An 18,960-nucleotide genomic window follows, 5' to 3' on the forward strand; every position below is an offset into this window, starting at 1 on the left:
TGGGTTTAACCCCCATAGGTGACTTCGTTTTCGGTGCCAAAGCTACGGACGACGACGACGGTCAAAATTCTCGCATAGTTTATCGTCTACAAGGACAGGATGCTGATAAATTTGTCATAGATTCTAACAGCGGTGTGATAAGGGCTACGCAAGAGTTGACCAGCGACGAAAGTACATATCAATTACAAATCCAAGCGTCCGATTGTGGCATGGAACCGCAATACGTTACAGCCGACCTAATGATACACTTGTGGGAAAAACAACTCTTTCCCAACTTTCGATCTAACATTAACACCAGATTTACCTTGCCCGAGGATGTGCCCGAAGGAAGAGTGATCACTAAATTAAGTGCCACAACACCCAAGGACGGTGCTGCCAGTAATCTGGTGTATGGAATAGCTGGTGGAAACGTTGGGGATGCTTTGAAGATCGACCCAAATACTGGAGAGGTATATTGCATAATTAATATAATTAGATTAATCCTTCGTTAACATTTGTCAATATGATTATTTCTTTGTTCAGGTTCTGGTTGCATCTGGATTCGATTACGAGACAGCACCTTATTACGAAGCTTGGGTCGAAGTCCGAGATTCCGATGCACCGGCATTAAGAAATGTCGTTCAGTTGCTGGTCAACGTGACCGACGCTAACGACAATGCACCGATAATGGATGCATCCATCTACAATGCAACGGTACCAGAAGAAGAATATCCGCCATTATTCGTATGCAAAGTATCCGCGAAGGATCGTGATTCCGGTGAAAATGGACAAGTACTTTATTACTTGGTCGACGATTTTTCGGAATCTTTTACGATAGACAGTTATACCGGAGAAATCAGTACGAACGAGAAATTAGATCGAGAGGATGTAAGCTTAGAACTGTTCTAGATTTTCTCGACAAGTCTTAGCCGAATAATTACAACTTGATTTTCCCTTAGATATCGTCTTACGAATTGATCGTTGAAGCCAGAGATCAAGGTCAACCGAAATTAACTGGCACAGCAATGGTCATTGTTACGGTACTGGACAAGAACGACAATCCACCACGTTTCACGAGATTGTACAGCGTGAATGTAACGGAAAACGCTGAGATCGGGACATTCGTCATACGTATCACCAGTAGCGACATGGATATTGGCCAAAATGCAAATGTCACTTATATCTGTACAGATAATCCAGGAAAAAAGTTTTCGATCGATGCAATAAGTGGCAACGTTACGGTGGCTGGTCACTTGGATAGAGAAGAACAAGATGAATATTTGTTAAAGGTATAAGTTAATATGATTTATGAAAGTTTTTATAATACAAGATAAAATACGTGTCTTATGAAATAACGTAAGAATGAAAAGGAAACTGGTCTTAGTACAGACCACCTGTCTTTTATTCCCCTATAGAAAGTGTAACATTTTTTGTTGTTTGCCTTTTTCTTTCCCCCCCCCCCTTCTATTTTACCCTAACATACTTTAGACAGATTAGTATACCTGTCACTTGGCGATAGAAAAAGTGGTATTTCAACATGCACATCTAAATGCACGATAAGCAAGGAAACGCGTCATGTGTCATATGAGGTGTCAAGCTAAATTTCGAAAGAGTTTTTTTTTATAGCATAAAATTAAACGCGTTCGACATCGCGATTTGATCTATCATTCGAATTTGTATCGATAACTTTTTAAATTGTTGCTTTGCAGATTGTCGCAGCCGACGGAGCATGGGAAACGGAAACAGCATTGACTATTACGATTCAAGATCAGAATGATAATCCACCAGAATTCGACGAAGAAGTTTACTATTTCCATTTCCCCGAGTTGCAACCACCTGCATCGCACGTTGGTCAAGTGACAGCTGTGGACAATGATAAACAAGGTCCGAATTCGGTGATATCCTACAGTCTCTTACAACCATCGGATCTTTTCACGGTGGATCCAGCAACCGGTGATATATTTAGCAAAAGATTGCTCCGTTACAAGCATACGCATCGTCCTTCCTCTCCGGAAAATTTATATTCGCTGACGATAATTGGAACAGATAATGGAAAACCACCATTATCTTCAAAAACTGTCATTCACGTTAGCGTTGTAGATGCCAATAACAACACGCCTAAATTCGAACAGAGATCCTACCTTTCACCGGTACCTGAGAATTACGGAGTCGGTAAGAAGATCATGCAATTGAGTGCTAAAGACGAGGCAGATTTCGGTGCAAATGCTGAGATCAGATATTCGTTTGTGAGCGTCAACGAGACCGATTACTTCTCGGTCGATGAGAAAACTGGTTGGGTTTACGTTCGTCGAAGTTTGACCGGTATCGCTGTTGGTACAACGTTTGTACTGAAAGCACGTGCCGTGGACAAAGGTGTGCCACCGCAAAAAGACGAAGTGAATTTGACTTTGGTAATCTCGGGTGAAAATCGACACTCGCCAACCTTCGCTGCTGTAAGTTATCAGGTCAGAGTACCTGAAAATGAACCAGTCAATACGACTATACTAACGATCAGTGCTGTTGACGGTGATTCTGGTCCCAATGGTATGGTACGATACAAAATATCAGCTGGCAATGAAAGAAATGAATTCTTTGTACACTCCGTTACTGGAGCAGTTACTATTTTGGAGCCTCTGGATTACGACCTCGTTCAAAAGTATAGATTAAATATAACAGCGACGGATTTGGGCTTCGAACCAAAACAAGCTGTGGCTACATTGACCGTCACCGTCTCGGATATTAATGATAATCCACCAACTTTCAATCAAAGCGTCTACGAAGCATATTTGCCAGAAAATTCGCCACCAAATAGTTTTGTAGATCAGGTTTGTATAACACACACACCGTTTTATCAGTTTATCAAGGAAATCATAGAAATCATTTGTTTAAACAACTAAATTATGTTAACAGGTAATCGCTCATGACATCGATTCACCCAAATATGCTGTGGTGGAATACAAGATTCTAGGTGGTACAGGAAAAGATCATTTTCGTATAAATGAGAACACAGGAGTGATAACATCGGAGATCAGTTTCGATTACGAAGAAGCCAACAAATACACTTTAGACATAATTGCAGCTAATCCAGATTCTAGTCCCCAAATGGTTGGCTTTACGAGCGTTCGCGTGCATATAACAGGAGTGAACGAGTTCTATCCCAAGTTCATACAACCAGTGTTTCACATGGACGTATCGGAGAGTGCAGATGTTGGTACTTCCGTGGGTCTAGTTCAAGCAACCGATCAGGATTCTGGAGAAGATGGTCGGGTGTATTATCTGTTCGTTGGTTCATCGAACGATCGTGGTTTTACGATAGGATCTGAAACTGGTATAATAAAGGTTGCTAGGAGGCTCGATCGTGAGACACAAAATCGTGTTGTCCTGACAGTAATGGCAAAGAACAGTGGTGGTATACGTGGAAACGATACAGATGAAGCTCAAGTAATCATATCAATTCAAGATGGCAACGATCCACCGGAATTTCTTCAGAGCACTTACGATACCAGCGTATCGGAGGGTGCAGCTCACGGGACACGTTTACTAACCGTTAGAGCCGTAGATAAAGACATAAGACCACAGAACAATCAGTTCTCCTACTCCATTATCAGTGGTAATCTTGGCCAAGCGTTCAAAGTCGATCCACAAACTGGCGACATAGAAACAGCCAAACAACTTGATAGGGAAACCATATCTTCCTATGATCTTACCGTCGGTGCCATAGATACTGGCTCACCGCCACAAACTGGCACAACTACAGTTCATATCGAAATTCTTGACGTAAACGACAACGGTCCGATTTTCGAACCACCCGAAGTAATCGGCTATGTAAGTGAAAATGAACCAGCTGGTACCAGTGTCATGACTCTCAGTGCTACTGATCCTGATCTACCACCAAATGGTGCACCGTTTACGTACAGACTCGTTGGTGGTAGGCAGAGTGATATGGTCACGCTTGACAAACATTCAGGTGTCCTCAGAACAACGAGAAGTTTAGACAGAGAAACTATGCCACAATTAGATCTTGTCGTGGAAGTTGAAGATTCTGGAATGCCAAGAATGAAGAGTGAACATACAATTACCGTTATCGTCACCGATCAAAACGATAGTCCTTCGACGTCACGATCTGTCCATGTAATAGTACATGCATTCAATGGTGCTACTCCACTAGGCAAAATTGCAGATGTGCATCCTAACGATCCAGACATCACTGGGGTTTACTCTTGCAAAATCCTACAAAGTTCTAACACCAGAGTTTTAAGTATTCCAAACGCTTGCGACTTACATACCAACAAAATTACACCTGGTATGTGTGTGTGTTTGTGTGTGTGCGTAATGATATGTATTAAATAATATATAATTAATTTGTTATCATATTATTATTATTAAATACAGGTATCGGGTATTCCCTGAGTATATCCGGTAACGACGGCCGTCATCCTGACGTAACATCAAAAGTCACCGTAGAATTCATTTCCTTTAGAAATGCAACGATAGAAAACAGCGTAACCTTACAAATCATGAAACTAACAGCTAAAGATTTTCTGAATCAACATTATCGTGCACTTTTGGATTTATTGCAAGAGGAAATCGACGTCGACGATATCGTAACGATTTTCAGTCTTGGAGAAAGCAATGGCAATGCCAATATTCATTTGGCTATCGAAACTCCGCAAGGTAAAGTATTGAAATTAAATGTTAACAATTGTTTCGCGTTTGTTTGAACATGGACTCATCGATTTCTATTATTTCTTCAGGTTATCGCACAAAATACGAAGTTAGCGAGTTACTGACACGTAATCGAGATAAAATCCAGTCGCTGTTTGATGGAAATACGTTTACAATTGGATATTCTCCATGTAAAAATATGCCATGTGAAAATGGTGGCAGTTGTACTAGTCGTTTAGCCATATACGATGACGCTAGGATCACCGATAGTCAAACATTGATTTTAACATCTCCAAGAATGTTGCATGAAATGATGTGCATATGTAGAGATGGTTTTACCGGTGAGAAATGTGAAAGAAGGCAGAATCCATGTTCACCGAATCCTTGCTTATTGGTAAGAAAAAAAAACAGCTACATTTTACAGGATAATTTAATAAGTTCTATAAAAAAAAATATTTTGTGTGTTGTTTACAGGGTGGTCAATGTCGCAGATTGGGATACGACTTTCAATGTACGTGTCCTATTGATCGCGAAGGAAAAATATGTGAATTGGAAAGAGGGGACGCGTGTGCCAACAATCCTTGTCGAAATGGTGGATCATGTAGGAAAAGTCCTGACAGTTTTAGCTTCTTTTGTCTTTGTCGTGCTGGTTACAGAGGAAATCACTGTGAAGCTATCACAGATTCGTGCAGACCAAATCCATGTTTGTATGGTGGCCTATGCGTCGGAGAAAAACCAGGGTAATTGATCATTCTATTATTGATCAAAAATATTTATTCTCTAAATGTATTCATCTTGAAACTTTTATTGCATTTTATGCATTACAGTTACCGGTGTAGTTGTCCACAAGGACGTTATGGAAGACACTGTGAACGTTCTACTTTCGGTTTCGACGAACTTTCTTACATGACGTTCCCAGCGTTAGATGCCAACACTAACGACATAACCATAGTATTTGCTACAACGAAACCGGATGCTTTGTTGTTATACAATTATGCACCACAAACAGGTGGACGATCGGATTTCGTGGTTCTAGAATTAATTAATGGAAGAGTCGTATTTTCTTATGGTGGTGCAAGAAGTGCTATTACGTCGGTATCGATAAAGAATGATAAGAGCGTGTCGGATGGGGAATGGTGGAAAGTAACAGCAACGAGAAATGGAAGGGTCATTTCATTGAGCGTATCTACGTGCAGAGAACACGGTGACATTTGTGACGATTGCAGGCCTGGCGATGGAAGTTGCTATGCTGATGACGTTGGACCAATTGGGTTAATATTTCCTCAAGATTTGTATTCTAAATTTATTCTCGTAATCTCGAATGGTCGCATTATGAATGATATGTTCTTTACAGGACCTTAAATTTCAATAACAATCCTCTTCTCTTGGGTGGTCTTGAAAATGTCGACCCTGTATTGGAAAGACCTGGACAAGTACACTCCGACGATTTCATTGGCTGCATGCATTCAGTATCGATAAACGGAAGATCTCTAAATCTGACAAATCCGCTAGCATTGCGAGGTGTTAAACCTACGTGCAGTCGATCGGAAAAAAGTCCTTGCTTGAAAAATAATAAAAATTTGGTCTCTGTTTGCGGACCGAACTCAAAGTGTTACGACAAGTGGCATCAAGTGACTTGTCTATGTGGATCCCTAATTTCACCTAATTGTCATGGCGCGTTTGAGCCTATCACTTTGAGCGAAAATGGATACGTCGAGTTCAAGGTAAATATGCAACATTAAAATAATTCTTACATCAGTGGAATATTATTTATCAATTTTTGTCGACACAGATTTCAGACAAGCATAGAAGAATACAATTATTAGAATCTCTCTATGGGGGATCAACAATGTGGTACAAAAATCGTTCGAAACGAACAACATCGGAAGAATCAAACATGTTCACGATGAATCCGGTATCAAAAACGGTTGGTCTTATGTTCCGTACCATTAAACCTGATGGTATTCTGATATATGCTGCTACGAACAAACACTATACGTCAGTAGAGGTAAGACAATATTTCGAGAATAGATATGATGGAATAAAAATTGAACAAATATTGTAACGTTTTTATTTTTACATTTACAGCTACGAGGTGGTCAGTTGACATATGCGTCGTTATTGGGTTCTCCCGTTAACATGACCATGCACGTCGAAGGTGGACTAGCGGATGGTAACTGGCACAATCTAACTTTACACGCTTACTCCCGAGGTTTGAGGTTGCTCCTAGACGGTGTCTCGAAAGGAGACGAATTAGATTTAACGAGTATCCACGATTTCCTCGACCCATACTTATCCGTCCTATCGATAGGCGGAGCTAGCCAGAATTTCTATCATGCTCAAAGTGCTGGCGCTAAGAGCTTCGAAGGTTGTCTGGCAAATTTCACGATAAATAACGAGCTCCAACCGTTCAACGGTTCAGGATCTATTTTCAAGGATGCGTTATACCACGGAAAAATTAAAACCGGATGCAGAGGACCGATAGGCATTGGCACAGCTACAACACCCAATCCTCTAAACATCGGTATTACCCTAGTCGTAGTGTTTTTCGCTGTCCTGTTAATAGCAATCCTCATCAGTTTCATAGTTTTCCGTTTGAGACGTCAGAAAGAAAAATCAGCGTCGTCTGTAGTTAATAAAAATACGAACGCTATTATGACCGGTAATCCAATGGTGGGCACGGGTAATGATAATCTCATGTCGCGTCACGAAAATACATATATTTCCGATGCATCGGATTTAAGGGGTGTTAGTCACATGGGTCCGGAATTGATATCGAAGAAGTACAAAGAACGTGAAATTAATTCTACGAGCGAACACAGACCTCAAAGGCCGGATATAATCGAACGAGAGGTAACTAAGTCACCACCGATCAGAGACGAACATCCTCCTTTACCTCCACCGACCCAAACATCTCTTCACTCGCACGAACACAATCAGGAACCTGACATGCCAGAACATTATGATCTCGAAAATGCGAGTTCCATCGCTCCGAGTGACATCGATATAGTTTATCATTACAAAGGTTATAGAGATGGCATGAGAAAATACAAAGCAACCCCACCGCCCATTGGGAATTACGGAAATCATCACAAACACACTGGACAACAACACAGACACACTGGCCCGTTTCCACCACGAGCGATGCCACCACCAAACGTAAATCAACCGCCTGGACCAGCACCGAAACTATTACAAAGTACACCTTTAGCTAGGCTATCGCCGAGCAGCGAGTTATCCGCTCAACAGCCAAGAATCCTAACTTTGCACGACATCAGCGGGAAACCTTTACAGAGTGCCTTACTAGCAACCACTTCGTCTTCCGGTGGTGTAGGCAAAGACGCTTTAAATTCGAACAGCGAAAGAAGTCTAAACTCGCCCATCATGAGTCAGTTATCGGACTTAACAGCCAGTCGTAAGGCGCCACAATCCAACAACGAAAATTCCGTGAACAATGTATCATCCGGACCAATGGGTTTAACAGCCGAAGAAATAGAAAGATTAAATTCCCGACCTAGGACATCGAGTCTCGTGTCGACTTTAGACGCTGTAAGTTCGTCCAGTGAAGCAAGAGGGCCACCAACTCATGGACCACTTCATCTACACAGACGCCACACACCCCCGGTCGAAAGATTGGAACGACGAAATTCCTCTACCACCGACGAAAGTGGGAATGATAGTTTCACCTGTTCGGAAATTGAATACGACAATGGTTCGTTGGTCGGTGACAAAAGATCCGACAATCTTTTCACCAAACAGGACGACGAGGAAGTCACTCAGCGAACCAACGAATCAGCTCAATCAACCAAACCCCCGTTACCACCGAACGTTAATTACGATGGATTTGACAGTTCCTTTCGTGGGTCATTGAGCACGTTGGTCGCCTCGGACGATGATTTGTCAACCCATATGGGTGGTCTTTATAGGCCTACCAATAATGGCTCGCCATCAACCACAACAACCGCACTCAGTTGGGATTATCTCTTAAATTGGGGACCCAATTTCGAAAGTCTCGTCGGCGTTTTTGTCGACATTGCCGAGCTGCCGGACAGCGCGAATCGAGTACCCAATACCCTTAGACTTCCAGCTAGTATACCCAAACCTTCGGAGGAATACGTCTGATAACATTGATTATTGATGATTCAAATATTATTATCATTAATACGTGAGAATATTGATGTTATTCTCCAAAGAAAAAAGTCTGTCCATGTAGCGTTCATTTAAATCTTCATTATTTCTTTATCATACACGGATTTTTGATACAGATTGATGGATTTAACAAGTCTCCGTGTGAATTTTTGTATATATATACATTTATAAACGAACGATAATATTCTAATCAAAATTACTTTACGCGTTATAGTTGTATGTTATTTAGGAAATACTTATACTTTTTAATATCTACAGATCATCAATATAAGCGAATTTAAATGAGATAAATTAGATAAATCTTCTATAACGAATTTTCATATTCGTCCTATCATTTATCGTCATCCAATTATTTTAATGCCATTGCAAACACGGGTACTCGTCCGTAAAAAGAAAAACAAGAAAGAAAAAAAAACTCCCCCCTCCCTCCGCGAAAAGAAGAAAATAAAATAATTGTTACATTTAGTTACATATTCGACACATTAACACACTATACATTTTATTTTTTTTTCTTTTTAATAATAATTTTTTAATTACAAGAGTACGTAATAAAACGCGCGACAAGCAAGTAAATGATGAAAAAATTCAATGAATTTGAAAAAAATTCAATGAAACGATATCTGTAAATGTTGTATCTTAATTTTGAAATTCTTTTGTCGTTATATAAATAATTATATAACAAATGTTAACCCTTCCGTTACCCTTTCTAGCGACCCATATACGGGTCGTAGATCATGCGTATACTAGTGCCAATGCATGTCGAGTAACGAAAGGGTTAAAGAAAGAAAAAGAAAAGCAACAAAAATTAATTGAAAGATTTAGAAGGAAAGATAGATTGATGATACAATTCCTTATTTCTTTTTTTTTAATGTTTTTCTAATAAGCTTCGCGTTTATCGACGCGAGAAGCGCGCCATCGAAGCTACCAGACTGATTTTTCATACTCCCTAATATAATATAATAATTAATATAGTTATAAATATAGAAATATACATATATATATAGAATATAATTCGTGCGTCGATCGTTTGCGACGATTGTAAATTATCAACTTTAATCTTGTAAATAAATTCGTACGCGTTTTTCTGTACAAAAAAAAAAGCAAATGTATGAATCTACGAACGTATGTATGTATGCGTGCGTGTATATGTGCGTTAACTTGTAATAAACGTGAAAAAAATTTGCATAAGATTTTTTTTAACAAAAAAAAACAAACAGAAAGAATTATCTCTTACTTTTACTCATTCACTCTTGTTCGCGTGCTTGCAAATCTTTATATCTGTAAATAACTGAAAAATTTTTAATCGAAAAAAGAAAAAAAAGAAAAAGAAAAATGAAAACGCTCAACGGTCTGCTGGTATCGAGTGTGTTCTGTCAAAAAAAATCGAGTCAGCTGTGAAAAAGTTTCTAAATTCATATTATAAATCTTGTCACATTGCTTCTAGTATCTCAAAATATTCTTGGATAATTATAATAATAATATTGGATAATTTATTGGATAATTTATTGGATAATTTATAATAATAATAATAATAATAATAATAATAATAATATTTTTTAACATAGAAAAAAAAGGAAAGGTATAAATTAAAATCTAGAATACATAAATTATGTATGTATGTATGTATGCATGTATGTTTCTAGGAAAAATTAAGAAACACACACTCGAACATGCATTCCTTTTTAAACGGTTCTTTAGATTCCCAATCGATTATCGTGGAACATGTTTGATCATTTATGATGTTCGGATAATGTTATCATCATTTTCGTCATTCGACGACGAGCTTTTAAATGGCGCTTATGCTAACATAAGTTTAATAGCTGATCAAACTTGGGTATTCAATAAACAGGATTTATATCGGGATTTAAATCAATCCTTATGGATACAGGTACGTACGTTTATATTTATTTTCGTTACTATAAGTCGTGTAACACGAAAGGGTTAAATAAATTGAAACAAATTTTAATGATTATAAATATACACAATTAGAGTTGTAAACTGATTGAAAAATACAAAGACAAAGGTGCTACTTGTCCGAAACATGTCCGAGATGTTATCCCAGAATCACGACTATCAAAATACGGTAATTACAAATATAATGAGGAACGTGAGAAAATGTATAAATCGGAAAATAACGTACGATCATCTATCAATACGTTTCATTTCTACGCGGAAGAGATCACGGAACCGTGGATGTTACCCGAAGTGGAAGAACATTTCAATCGGTTGATTTCAGGAAACATTAGAAGACTTAATCCGAAACTGTTAGCCATTCGATATTTTCAATTACAAGATTTCGTAGATCTTAAAAAGTCACGCTAACTTCTAATCAATTCTATTCGCAAAGCTCAGCACTGAAGGAATTGCAGTCTACCGATTGCTTGCAAAAAGAATATAATAATACTCGAATACATCATCATTTTAAGACAAACTGGAATGATGTTTTGCAGAATGAACATTATGGATTAAAGATTAATTCGAATGGAAAGAAAAGGACGAGAAGACACGGTGGAGAATTTTTTGCGATTTATAAACATAGTAATATTGGTATTTCCTTTTAATTATCTATCTGCAATACTATTAGATTGTCCCATCAATTCCTTCCTTTTTTTTATACGAAATCAATAGACGATATTTATTTTTTAAGGTTGATTTACTGTATTACATATGAATTGTTTTGCTCTATTACCTTCTTCCATCTCTCAGGAAGCCTCATTATGACCTCTTTCCAAATTTGTGGCTCGAAATCATACATGGCGTGGCGCGAAAAGAACTTGTGGGACAACTTAATATATATAATATTATTATTAACCCTTTAACTGTGATACGCTCAAAAACAAAACGTGACGTATGCATCTAGGTGATGTTCACGGTAAAAGGGTTAATAGAGTAATAGTAATTGTTAATACAAATACTATCAGTAACACATTATATAATAATTTTACAAGATTCGGATACGATAGGAAAGAATGCTGAACTCAGCGAATATAACAAATACAAACCACCTCGTTATACCATCGATGCACCAACAGAGATACAATTGCAAGCATGCATTTCTTGTGAAAATGTACGAGATTTTTGGAATCCAATGAAAACGGAACAACAACAGCAACAACAAAAGTTATTCGTAACTCCAAACAAACGTTTGCATTACCAGCAACGACAACAACCGCAACAGTGTAATCGTCAGGAACAATGCGTTAATGTCTGCAAAGGCCAACAACAATTATACTGTGCTGTACAGTATCAACCTCTGGCATTAAAAATGGATTATCATCAGACTACATTTCAAACGGATGGTTACGAAATAATGAGAAAACCTTTGGCTCCTAATTTGAGTCCAGAAGTACCTGAATTTTTTCCCAAGTTTCCTGTCGCTTGTCTTAATAATCATAAAGAACAAAGAGTTAATCCTGTACAATATTTTCCATCTTTGAATGAAAAGAGTTATCAAAAGGAACTCTTTCCGTATAACAGAACTTACGAAACTGTAATGATGACAAGTTTCCAAGTAAATATAAGATTGAGTTTTGAAATAATCTATGCGAATAAATCCAATCATTTTTATTTGATAATTTATTAACATATTGTGTAGAATGTACCTATACCAATGTTACCAAGCATCGACACAAATCATTATATGAGAACACCTCATCAATGGATCCAAAGAGTAACAGCTCCTGGACAAATACACATACCAGTTACTTCCGCTACTCAACCAATTTATAGATCACTTCAAACAACATATACGAATACTATTAATCAAAGACCTCAACAGGTAATCGAAATATATGATAAATGATTAAAGTTTTACGTATGAAAAAATAATAATTACCATTTGAAATCAGGTGACTCCCAAGGCTATTCCAGTTTATCAACGTCCATTAGAACTCTACACAGATCCTTCTCAAATTCGTAAAAATAATCAAGGAGTCGATTTCAATAATTTAATATTGTTAACTAAAAATGCAATGAAAGTACGAAGAAGTTCTTCGAGAAATCGACAACAACCTAAACAATCTAAACAATCTAAAAAAAAGACAGAACAGAACATCTTTCAATGGTTGAACAAAAGTTGTCCGAAAAAATCTAAAGAACTTATAAGCGTTAATACGGTTGTAACGGAATTAGAAAATTTTGAAAAAAAATGTGATTGTAATAAAATTGCAAATAAATGGAAAGGCAAAGAAACATTGGGACAAAAACAAATTACAGAACATTTGAAATCAAACGCTTGGACTATGATAGAAAACACCGACGGTACACCGACAATATCGAGCAACGAAACAGATATGGAAAGAGATTTGATGCAAAACAAGAAACGTCTTTACAGAGATGTATTGACACACACGTTAACCCTGTCACATATTAAATTAAAGATTTAAATAATAAAATATTTTTTGTAATAAACACAATCAAATTAGATAAGAATCAATTATTTAAACAAAATACTGTGAATGAAAATAAATTTTCTTTTTTAATGGAAAAATCAAGTTCTTAGCCTATTATGCAAAGGGGGATGCAAATTTTTGTCATAATTTTTGAAAGGTTGCGTCAATTTTTTTTTCATACTTACACGGAACAAATGGAAGCAATACTTATATATAATAAAAATGTATTGCTTATACTGTATATAGTAGGGCTGAAAAGTTCTGAATCAAACATGTGAAGGCATTGTACGACATAGAATATGAAGGGTTGCGACAAGATTTTTTTTTTCTTATTCTCAGTCATCACGGAATGCTAAAAAAGTGTATTCTAGTTTAAACAATCTGAAATATAAAGAGAGTGTATCAGTGTATTAAAATAATTATTAATTAATCGATGGAAGTGTCTATTGTTGTCTAAAAGCTCGGAGTAAATGTTTTGTTAACCGTCTTCCTCGAAATTCATCTTGAGACTGGCACTTTCTCCTCTATGAAAATTCTTTTATTAAAAGTTGTTTATATGACCTCCCGAACGTTGCGCATGTGTATAAATGAAATAATAAAACTAATTAATAGAATTTAAGATTATAACATTCTGATTGTAGTATTTTTATCATTTTTATGTAATTCTTTCCATAAATGTAAATTTATTTTAATGTTCTTGCGCAGTGATGACTTCGAAGAGGTGGAGTCAAATTTTTATCTAATAAAACATTAGATCGAAATATTATTTAATATTCAAAGTACGTTAATAGGTATGTAATGTTTAAGTCAATGCATATGTGCTTAAAAAATCTTAAATGCAAATAGAGTGTATTAATGTATTAAAAAAATTATTAATTAATCGATGGAAGTGTCTATTGTTGTTTAAAAGCTCGGAGAATATAATTTAAGATATTTTATTAGATGAAAATTTTACCCCATCTCTTCGAAGTCATCACTGCGCAAGAACATTAAAATAAATATACATTTATGGAAAGAATTACATAAAAATGATAAAAATACTACAATCAGAATGTTATAAGCTTAAGTTCTATTAATCAGTTGTATTATTTCATTTATACACATGCGCAACGTTCGGGAGGTCATATAAACAACTTTTAATAAAAGAATTTTCATGAAGGAGAAAGTGCCAGTCTCAAGGTGAATTTCGAGGAAGACGGTTGACAAAACATTTACTCCGAGCTTTTAGACAACAATAGACACTTCCATCGATTAATTAATAATTATTTTAATACACTAATACACTCTATTTGTATTTAAGATTTTTTTAACGTTCCTGCGCAGTAATAACTTTGAGTTGAAAATTTTCATCTAATAAAATATCTGATCGAAATTGTTTAATATTTCAACTATATTAATAGATATGTACTTTATATCATTCTTACTTGAATGAGTATTAATCTGATTTTAATACTGCAAAACATTTAAACAGAAAATTATTGAATAAATCAATACTTATAAATAAGTAAATGTTAGAGAGAGTTAACAAACGAATTGTAAGTATGTGTATGAAGTATCTTGTGTATTTAAATTTCATTTATAAATTTTTTAAATATTAAAAAAGCATATTTTGTGTACACATTATACACACATTACATATACAAACTTAATATATTTTATTTATATAAATGTTCTTATTATATATAATTACTTAAAATATTATTCTTAATAAAGCAGCCCCCCCCCTTCTCATAAAGGGTTAATTATTATTATTTTTATTCTTACTTATTGTATTGTACTTTTCAGATGTAACATAAAAATGTTCCATTTCTCGCAAATGATTGAAATAAGATCTAAGTAAATTATTATAGCCTCTGTATCATATATAGTTTCATATTAAAATTACAAAACAATTTGTTTTAAATATAATTTTTTCTATAAAAATATTTTAAAATAAAATACATATCTCAAAATAGACGAACAAATATTATTTATCAAAATATTATATGATGAACTCTTGTTTCTTTTTCTACTTAATTTTTAATACTACTTGGTAATATTATTCAGTTATATAAATATAATAGTACATTTTAAAAAAATGTTCGCTTAAGAAATAAAATAAACATATTGAGATCCGTGAGCAAATAAAATGAAAGCTCAAAATGTATTATATTAGATCAATTAACATAATCTTATATAATGTTTTCTAACACTTAGCAATAAAATATATCATTGTATTATATATTTTATATCTATATGCATTAAATACACACAATACTAATGATAAGCGATATGTATAGATCAGGGCTTCTTAAAATGTAGGCTGCAACACAGTATGGGGTTACATAACTAAATTTGGAGGTTGCAGAAATTTAAACACGCAACGACCAAAAATTAATTCAAAACTAGTTTGGCAAGACTATACATGTAATATTTCTATAAGTTTATGATACAAAAAAAAGATAGTATGGAATAAATAAGTTTAAAAAGCCATGGTACGGATGATAATAATCTAATTTATCAAATACAGTCTATATAATATGATAATTGAGGAGATAAAATGTATGGAGTATTTGTCGTTAATACTAAATTACATGTATATTGAAATATATGTATATATAAAACAGTCTTAAGTTAAATAATTATAGGAATACTTTGATTTTGAACTTGCAGTATATAAGCATAAAAATGATCGAAGTTAATTTACCAATTATCTAAAAATTCAAATCCAGTCTTTGGTATACATCTTTCCTCCTCATCGTGATTTAATTGAGAAGACTGAAAACTACTGTAAGAGCTAGGTGTTTCTAAGAGAGCCGTCGATTCATTAATATCGCTTGACTTTGTTCGCAAAACAGCTACCAATGTATTGGATTGACTTTTATCCGAATCCCTATCATGTACCAAACTTTCCATATCGTCTTCTAAATTATTTTGCAATTTTAATAAGGAAGTTTTATTAATTAACTTAGCAAATATACTCTCAGAGTGTTCAGTATCTATGTCGCTGTTCTGTAAATTTCCACACGGTTCATCTTCGAACAAACTTTTGGAATAACACTCGGATTGGTAACGATTAGTTTGATTAGAATTATAATTGTCGGTAATGGAATTAGAATTATTTCTTTGAGATTTAATGGGGCTTGAAAAATGCGGAGATTCTCCGAAATGAGATCTAAGACATTTGGATGTTATATCTTCGTTGGGATCTACTAAATTTAAATTCATTTGAGATTGAGTCATAAATGAAAATGGTGCGGAGTGTTCGTCTCGCCATTTTAATGTCTGCAATAGGACAGACATAGATAGTATACACTTAATGTTGGGGGATCTTCAAGAATTCTAATTATTAAATATACTTACAGATCCTGTTTCATCGATAACATATTTCATACCAGTTTGAATACGAAGTTTTGGATACCAATCGGGTAATTCCTTTGAAATTTCAACTTCTTTAACAGCGTATTGCAAAGCTACCTCAGGTCGAATGATAGTTTCATTAATCGCCTGGTTCCGTTCTGAAATACTCAAAGTATTCCAAAGACCTTCGTAAGCTTCTTTTGTCACAGTTATGTCTTCGCCAATACGTTGAGCCAAAGGACTTAAACTATAAAAATATTTTTCTGCCTTGGAATTTAGTGTACCGCTGCTCATCGTGAAATACTAAAATGTAAGAATTAACAATTTGAAATATACTACTTTTGAAAAATGGAAGATAAATATTTAAAAACTTTCTATATACATGCACATACCAAGACTCTTTCTTGAAATTTTACAAATAACTTTATAACCTATAACATTGTAATATTATAACACTACTATTACTATTATTCAAAAAACTATAAATTGTTACTATAATAATCTAAAGATTAAATACGAACAAAAGCAATTCCATTGTCTTGCATGATGTCTACATCAATCAAGATCAATAGGTATAAACTATCATTATTTGTTACAACAAATTACATATTAACAAATTTATTTTATTAACCAAGTAAACAAAGTTCCTTTTATTCACTCCGACACATGGACATCAAAAGTAATTAATTGTTTAATTATAATAAGAGCAACATTAACTTATACTCACACCGCACAATATTACACATCAAATCAAAAGACAATGTGACATTGCATGGTAGTGACGCGCGCTGATTGGCTAAGTTCAATATGTTCTTTCAAATAATGAAATTAGCGCGAAAAATTCAAAAATCATTAATACATCCAATTTTTCAACCTGCGTTTTCGAATGTACAATATAAAAAATTATACATTTTTTAAATATTTATTGTAAAAATAATAACCAATAATGATATTAAAGCAAGGGTTTTTAATTTGGTGGTTAAAATTAGCAGATGATTAAATGTTGACTTATAATGTTTATTTAAAAATATATAAATAAGGATGTATATAATAAATATGCAAGATATAATTACTTGTTTAAATTTGTAGTATATTTTGTTTAGATTAAACAAGAAAGAAATTGTTTTTGCAATACCTGATTGCTCCCATATATATCTATCTACTTAATCAAAATATTATATTGATCAGCTTTTTATTATTATACAAATATATACAACAATAATATTATCATTATTTTGAATCAGTTCTTACACTTCTCTTGCTCTAACAATATTATTATTATAATCGATATACGAACCAAAATACATATGAGGCGTGTATAAAACAAACAAAAATAATGGAAAATAATTATTTACAAATAACAATATGCCATTAATAGGAATGATAATAAATAATAATCAAGTGGTTATTTTGTTAATTATAATTATCAATTATTATAAATAGGATGTAAGAGTAGGTATGTGTATATTTGAAACATTTATGTACAAACCTACGTATAAATTTCATGAATACAATTCTTGTATAAACAAATGTATCGTTAAGTGTGTGTATATGTGTGTGTATGTCCCTCTTTAAAAATTTAACTATATACATTGTTTGATGTTTTAAAATATAAACTGTAAAACAAAACAAAAAGAAAATAATGAAGTTTGTTAAATTTGTATAATTTAATGTAAGTAACGTGCTATTTTAATTTCATAACTTCTAAACTTCTTATTTTTATTTGGACGCAAGTAGTAAGATATATATAATGAAAATACGCAATAAAATTTAAAGAACAGATTCTTCATACATAGAGAAAAGAAATAAGTTTTATCAATATGAAACTGAAACAATTTGAAGTACAATCTTAACGTACTTCGATTATGTTAAAATGATGTCATGTTCTATTAAAATCTTTTCGCATAAAATATTCAATACAAACAAAAAATTCAGCAGACGTAGTTACACTAATTGGTGTCTTAATTTTAAATGTGGCAAATAAAAAGAACATAATTGAAGCACGCTAAAATAATACTTGAAATTGTATAATTCAAAAATAAAGTATTTCCATCAAAGAAACTTTATTTTTCTTCACTATTTGTGTACGAGGAATCTAATTCTTAAATTTTAGCTTCTTATTTTGGTTACATCTTGTATACAACAAGAACGAATCAGATAAAAATTCTGAGATATACTATTTTATTAAATTAGCAGACAAGAGATCTCTGCTTTAGGTACATCAGCAACTTTGTGCACTTTGCATTTGTAAATGCAAAATTGTCGCAAAATACAAAAACTTTTCAATAACATTGAAAAAGCGCGCGAGTTTATAATAATGTCCAAACAAAGAAGTAAATATATAATGTGTATATTCTCAATTTATATCATATTTTTGTTCAATATTTATGAAAATAGATTTGCTTTGTTTTAAACCTCACAAGCACAAATTTAATTG

General features: G+C 34.2%; 2 protein-coding genes across 6 annotated transcripts in view; one reads left to right on the forward strand and one right to left on the reverse strand.

The window, feature by feature from the left end:
* LOC106788579 (cadherin-related tumor suppressor) overlaps window positions 1–9,734 on the forward strand; it is an 84,007-nt gene extending 74,273 nt beyond the window's left edge. The window contains exons 10-21 of the mRNA XM_014751976.1: window positions 19–449; window positions 523–867; window positions 939–1,268; window positions 1,689–2,804; window positions 2,890–4,282; window positions 4,372–4,653; window positions 4,734–5,038; window positions 5,119–5,384; window positions 5,472–5,915; window positions 5,999–6,368; window positions 6,437–6,652; window positions 6,733–9,734. Coding sequence (XP_014607462.1) covers window positions 19–449; window positions 523–867; window positions 939–1,268; window positions 1,689–2,804; window positions 2,890–4,282; window positions 4,372–4,653; window positions 4,734–5,038; window positions 5,119–5,384; window positions 5,472–5,915; window positions 5,999–6,368; window positions 6,437–6,652; window positions 6,733–8,766 — 7,532 coding nt within the window. The 3' untranslated portion in view covers window positions 8,767–9,734. The remainder of the gene's footprint in view (window positions 1–18; window positions 450–522; window positions 868–938; window positions 1,269–1,688; window positions 2,805–2,889; window positions 4,283–4,371; window positions 4,654–4,733; window positions 5,039–5,118; window positions 5,385–5,471; window positions 5,916–5,998; window positions 6,369–6,436; window positions 6,653–6,732) is intronic.
* Window positions 9,735–15,253: 5,519 nt separating this feature from the next.
* LOC106788564 (uncharacterized protein C1orf198-like) lies at window positions 15,254–17,289 on the reverse strand. 5 transcript variants are annotated; one of them, XM_014751922.1, is made up of 4 exons: window positions 17,253–17,268; window positions 16,916–16,954; window positions 16,527–16,826; window positions 15,254–16,448 (listed from the first exon to the last, which is right to left on the reverse strand). In XM_014751922.1, exons 3-4 carry the CDS (start codon window positions 16,815–16,817, stop codon window positions 15,867–15,869), a joined length of 873 nt encoding a protein of 290 aa, XP_014607408.1. In that variant the 5' UTR covers window positions 16,818–16,826; window positions 16,916–16,954; window positions 17,253–17,268; the 3' UTR covers window positions 15,254–15,866. The 5 variants fall into 5 exon arrangements, with proteins under 5 accessions (XP_014607408.1, XP_014607406.1, XP_014607410.1 ...); XM_014751920.1 differs by lacking the exon at window positions 17,253–17,268 and adding an exon at window positions 17,045–17,104; XM_014751924.1 differs by lacking the exon at window positions 16,916–16,954 and having other exon boundaries at window positions 17,253–17,289.
* Between the last annotated feature and the right edge of the window lie 1,671 nt (window positions 17,290–18,960).

This window comes from Polistes canadensis, unplaced genomic scaffold (genome assembly GCF_001313835.1).
Source record: "Polistes canadensis isolate GaletaPanama2010 unplaced genomic scaffold, ASM131383v1 scaffold_144, whole genome shotgun sequence".
NCBI lineage: Eukaryota > Metazoa > Arthropoda > Insecta > Hymenoptera > Vespidae > Polistes > Polistes canadensis.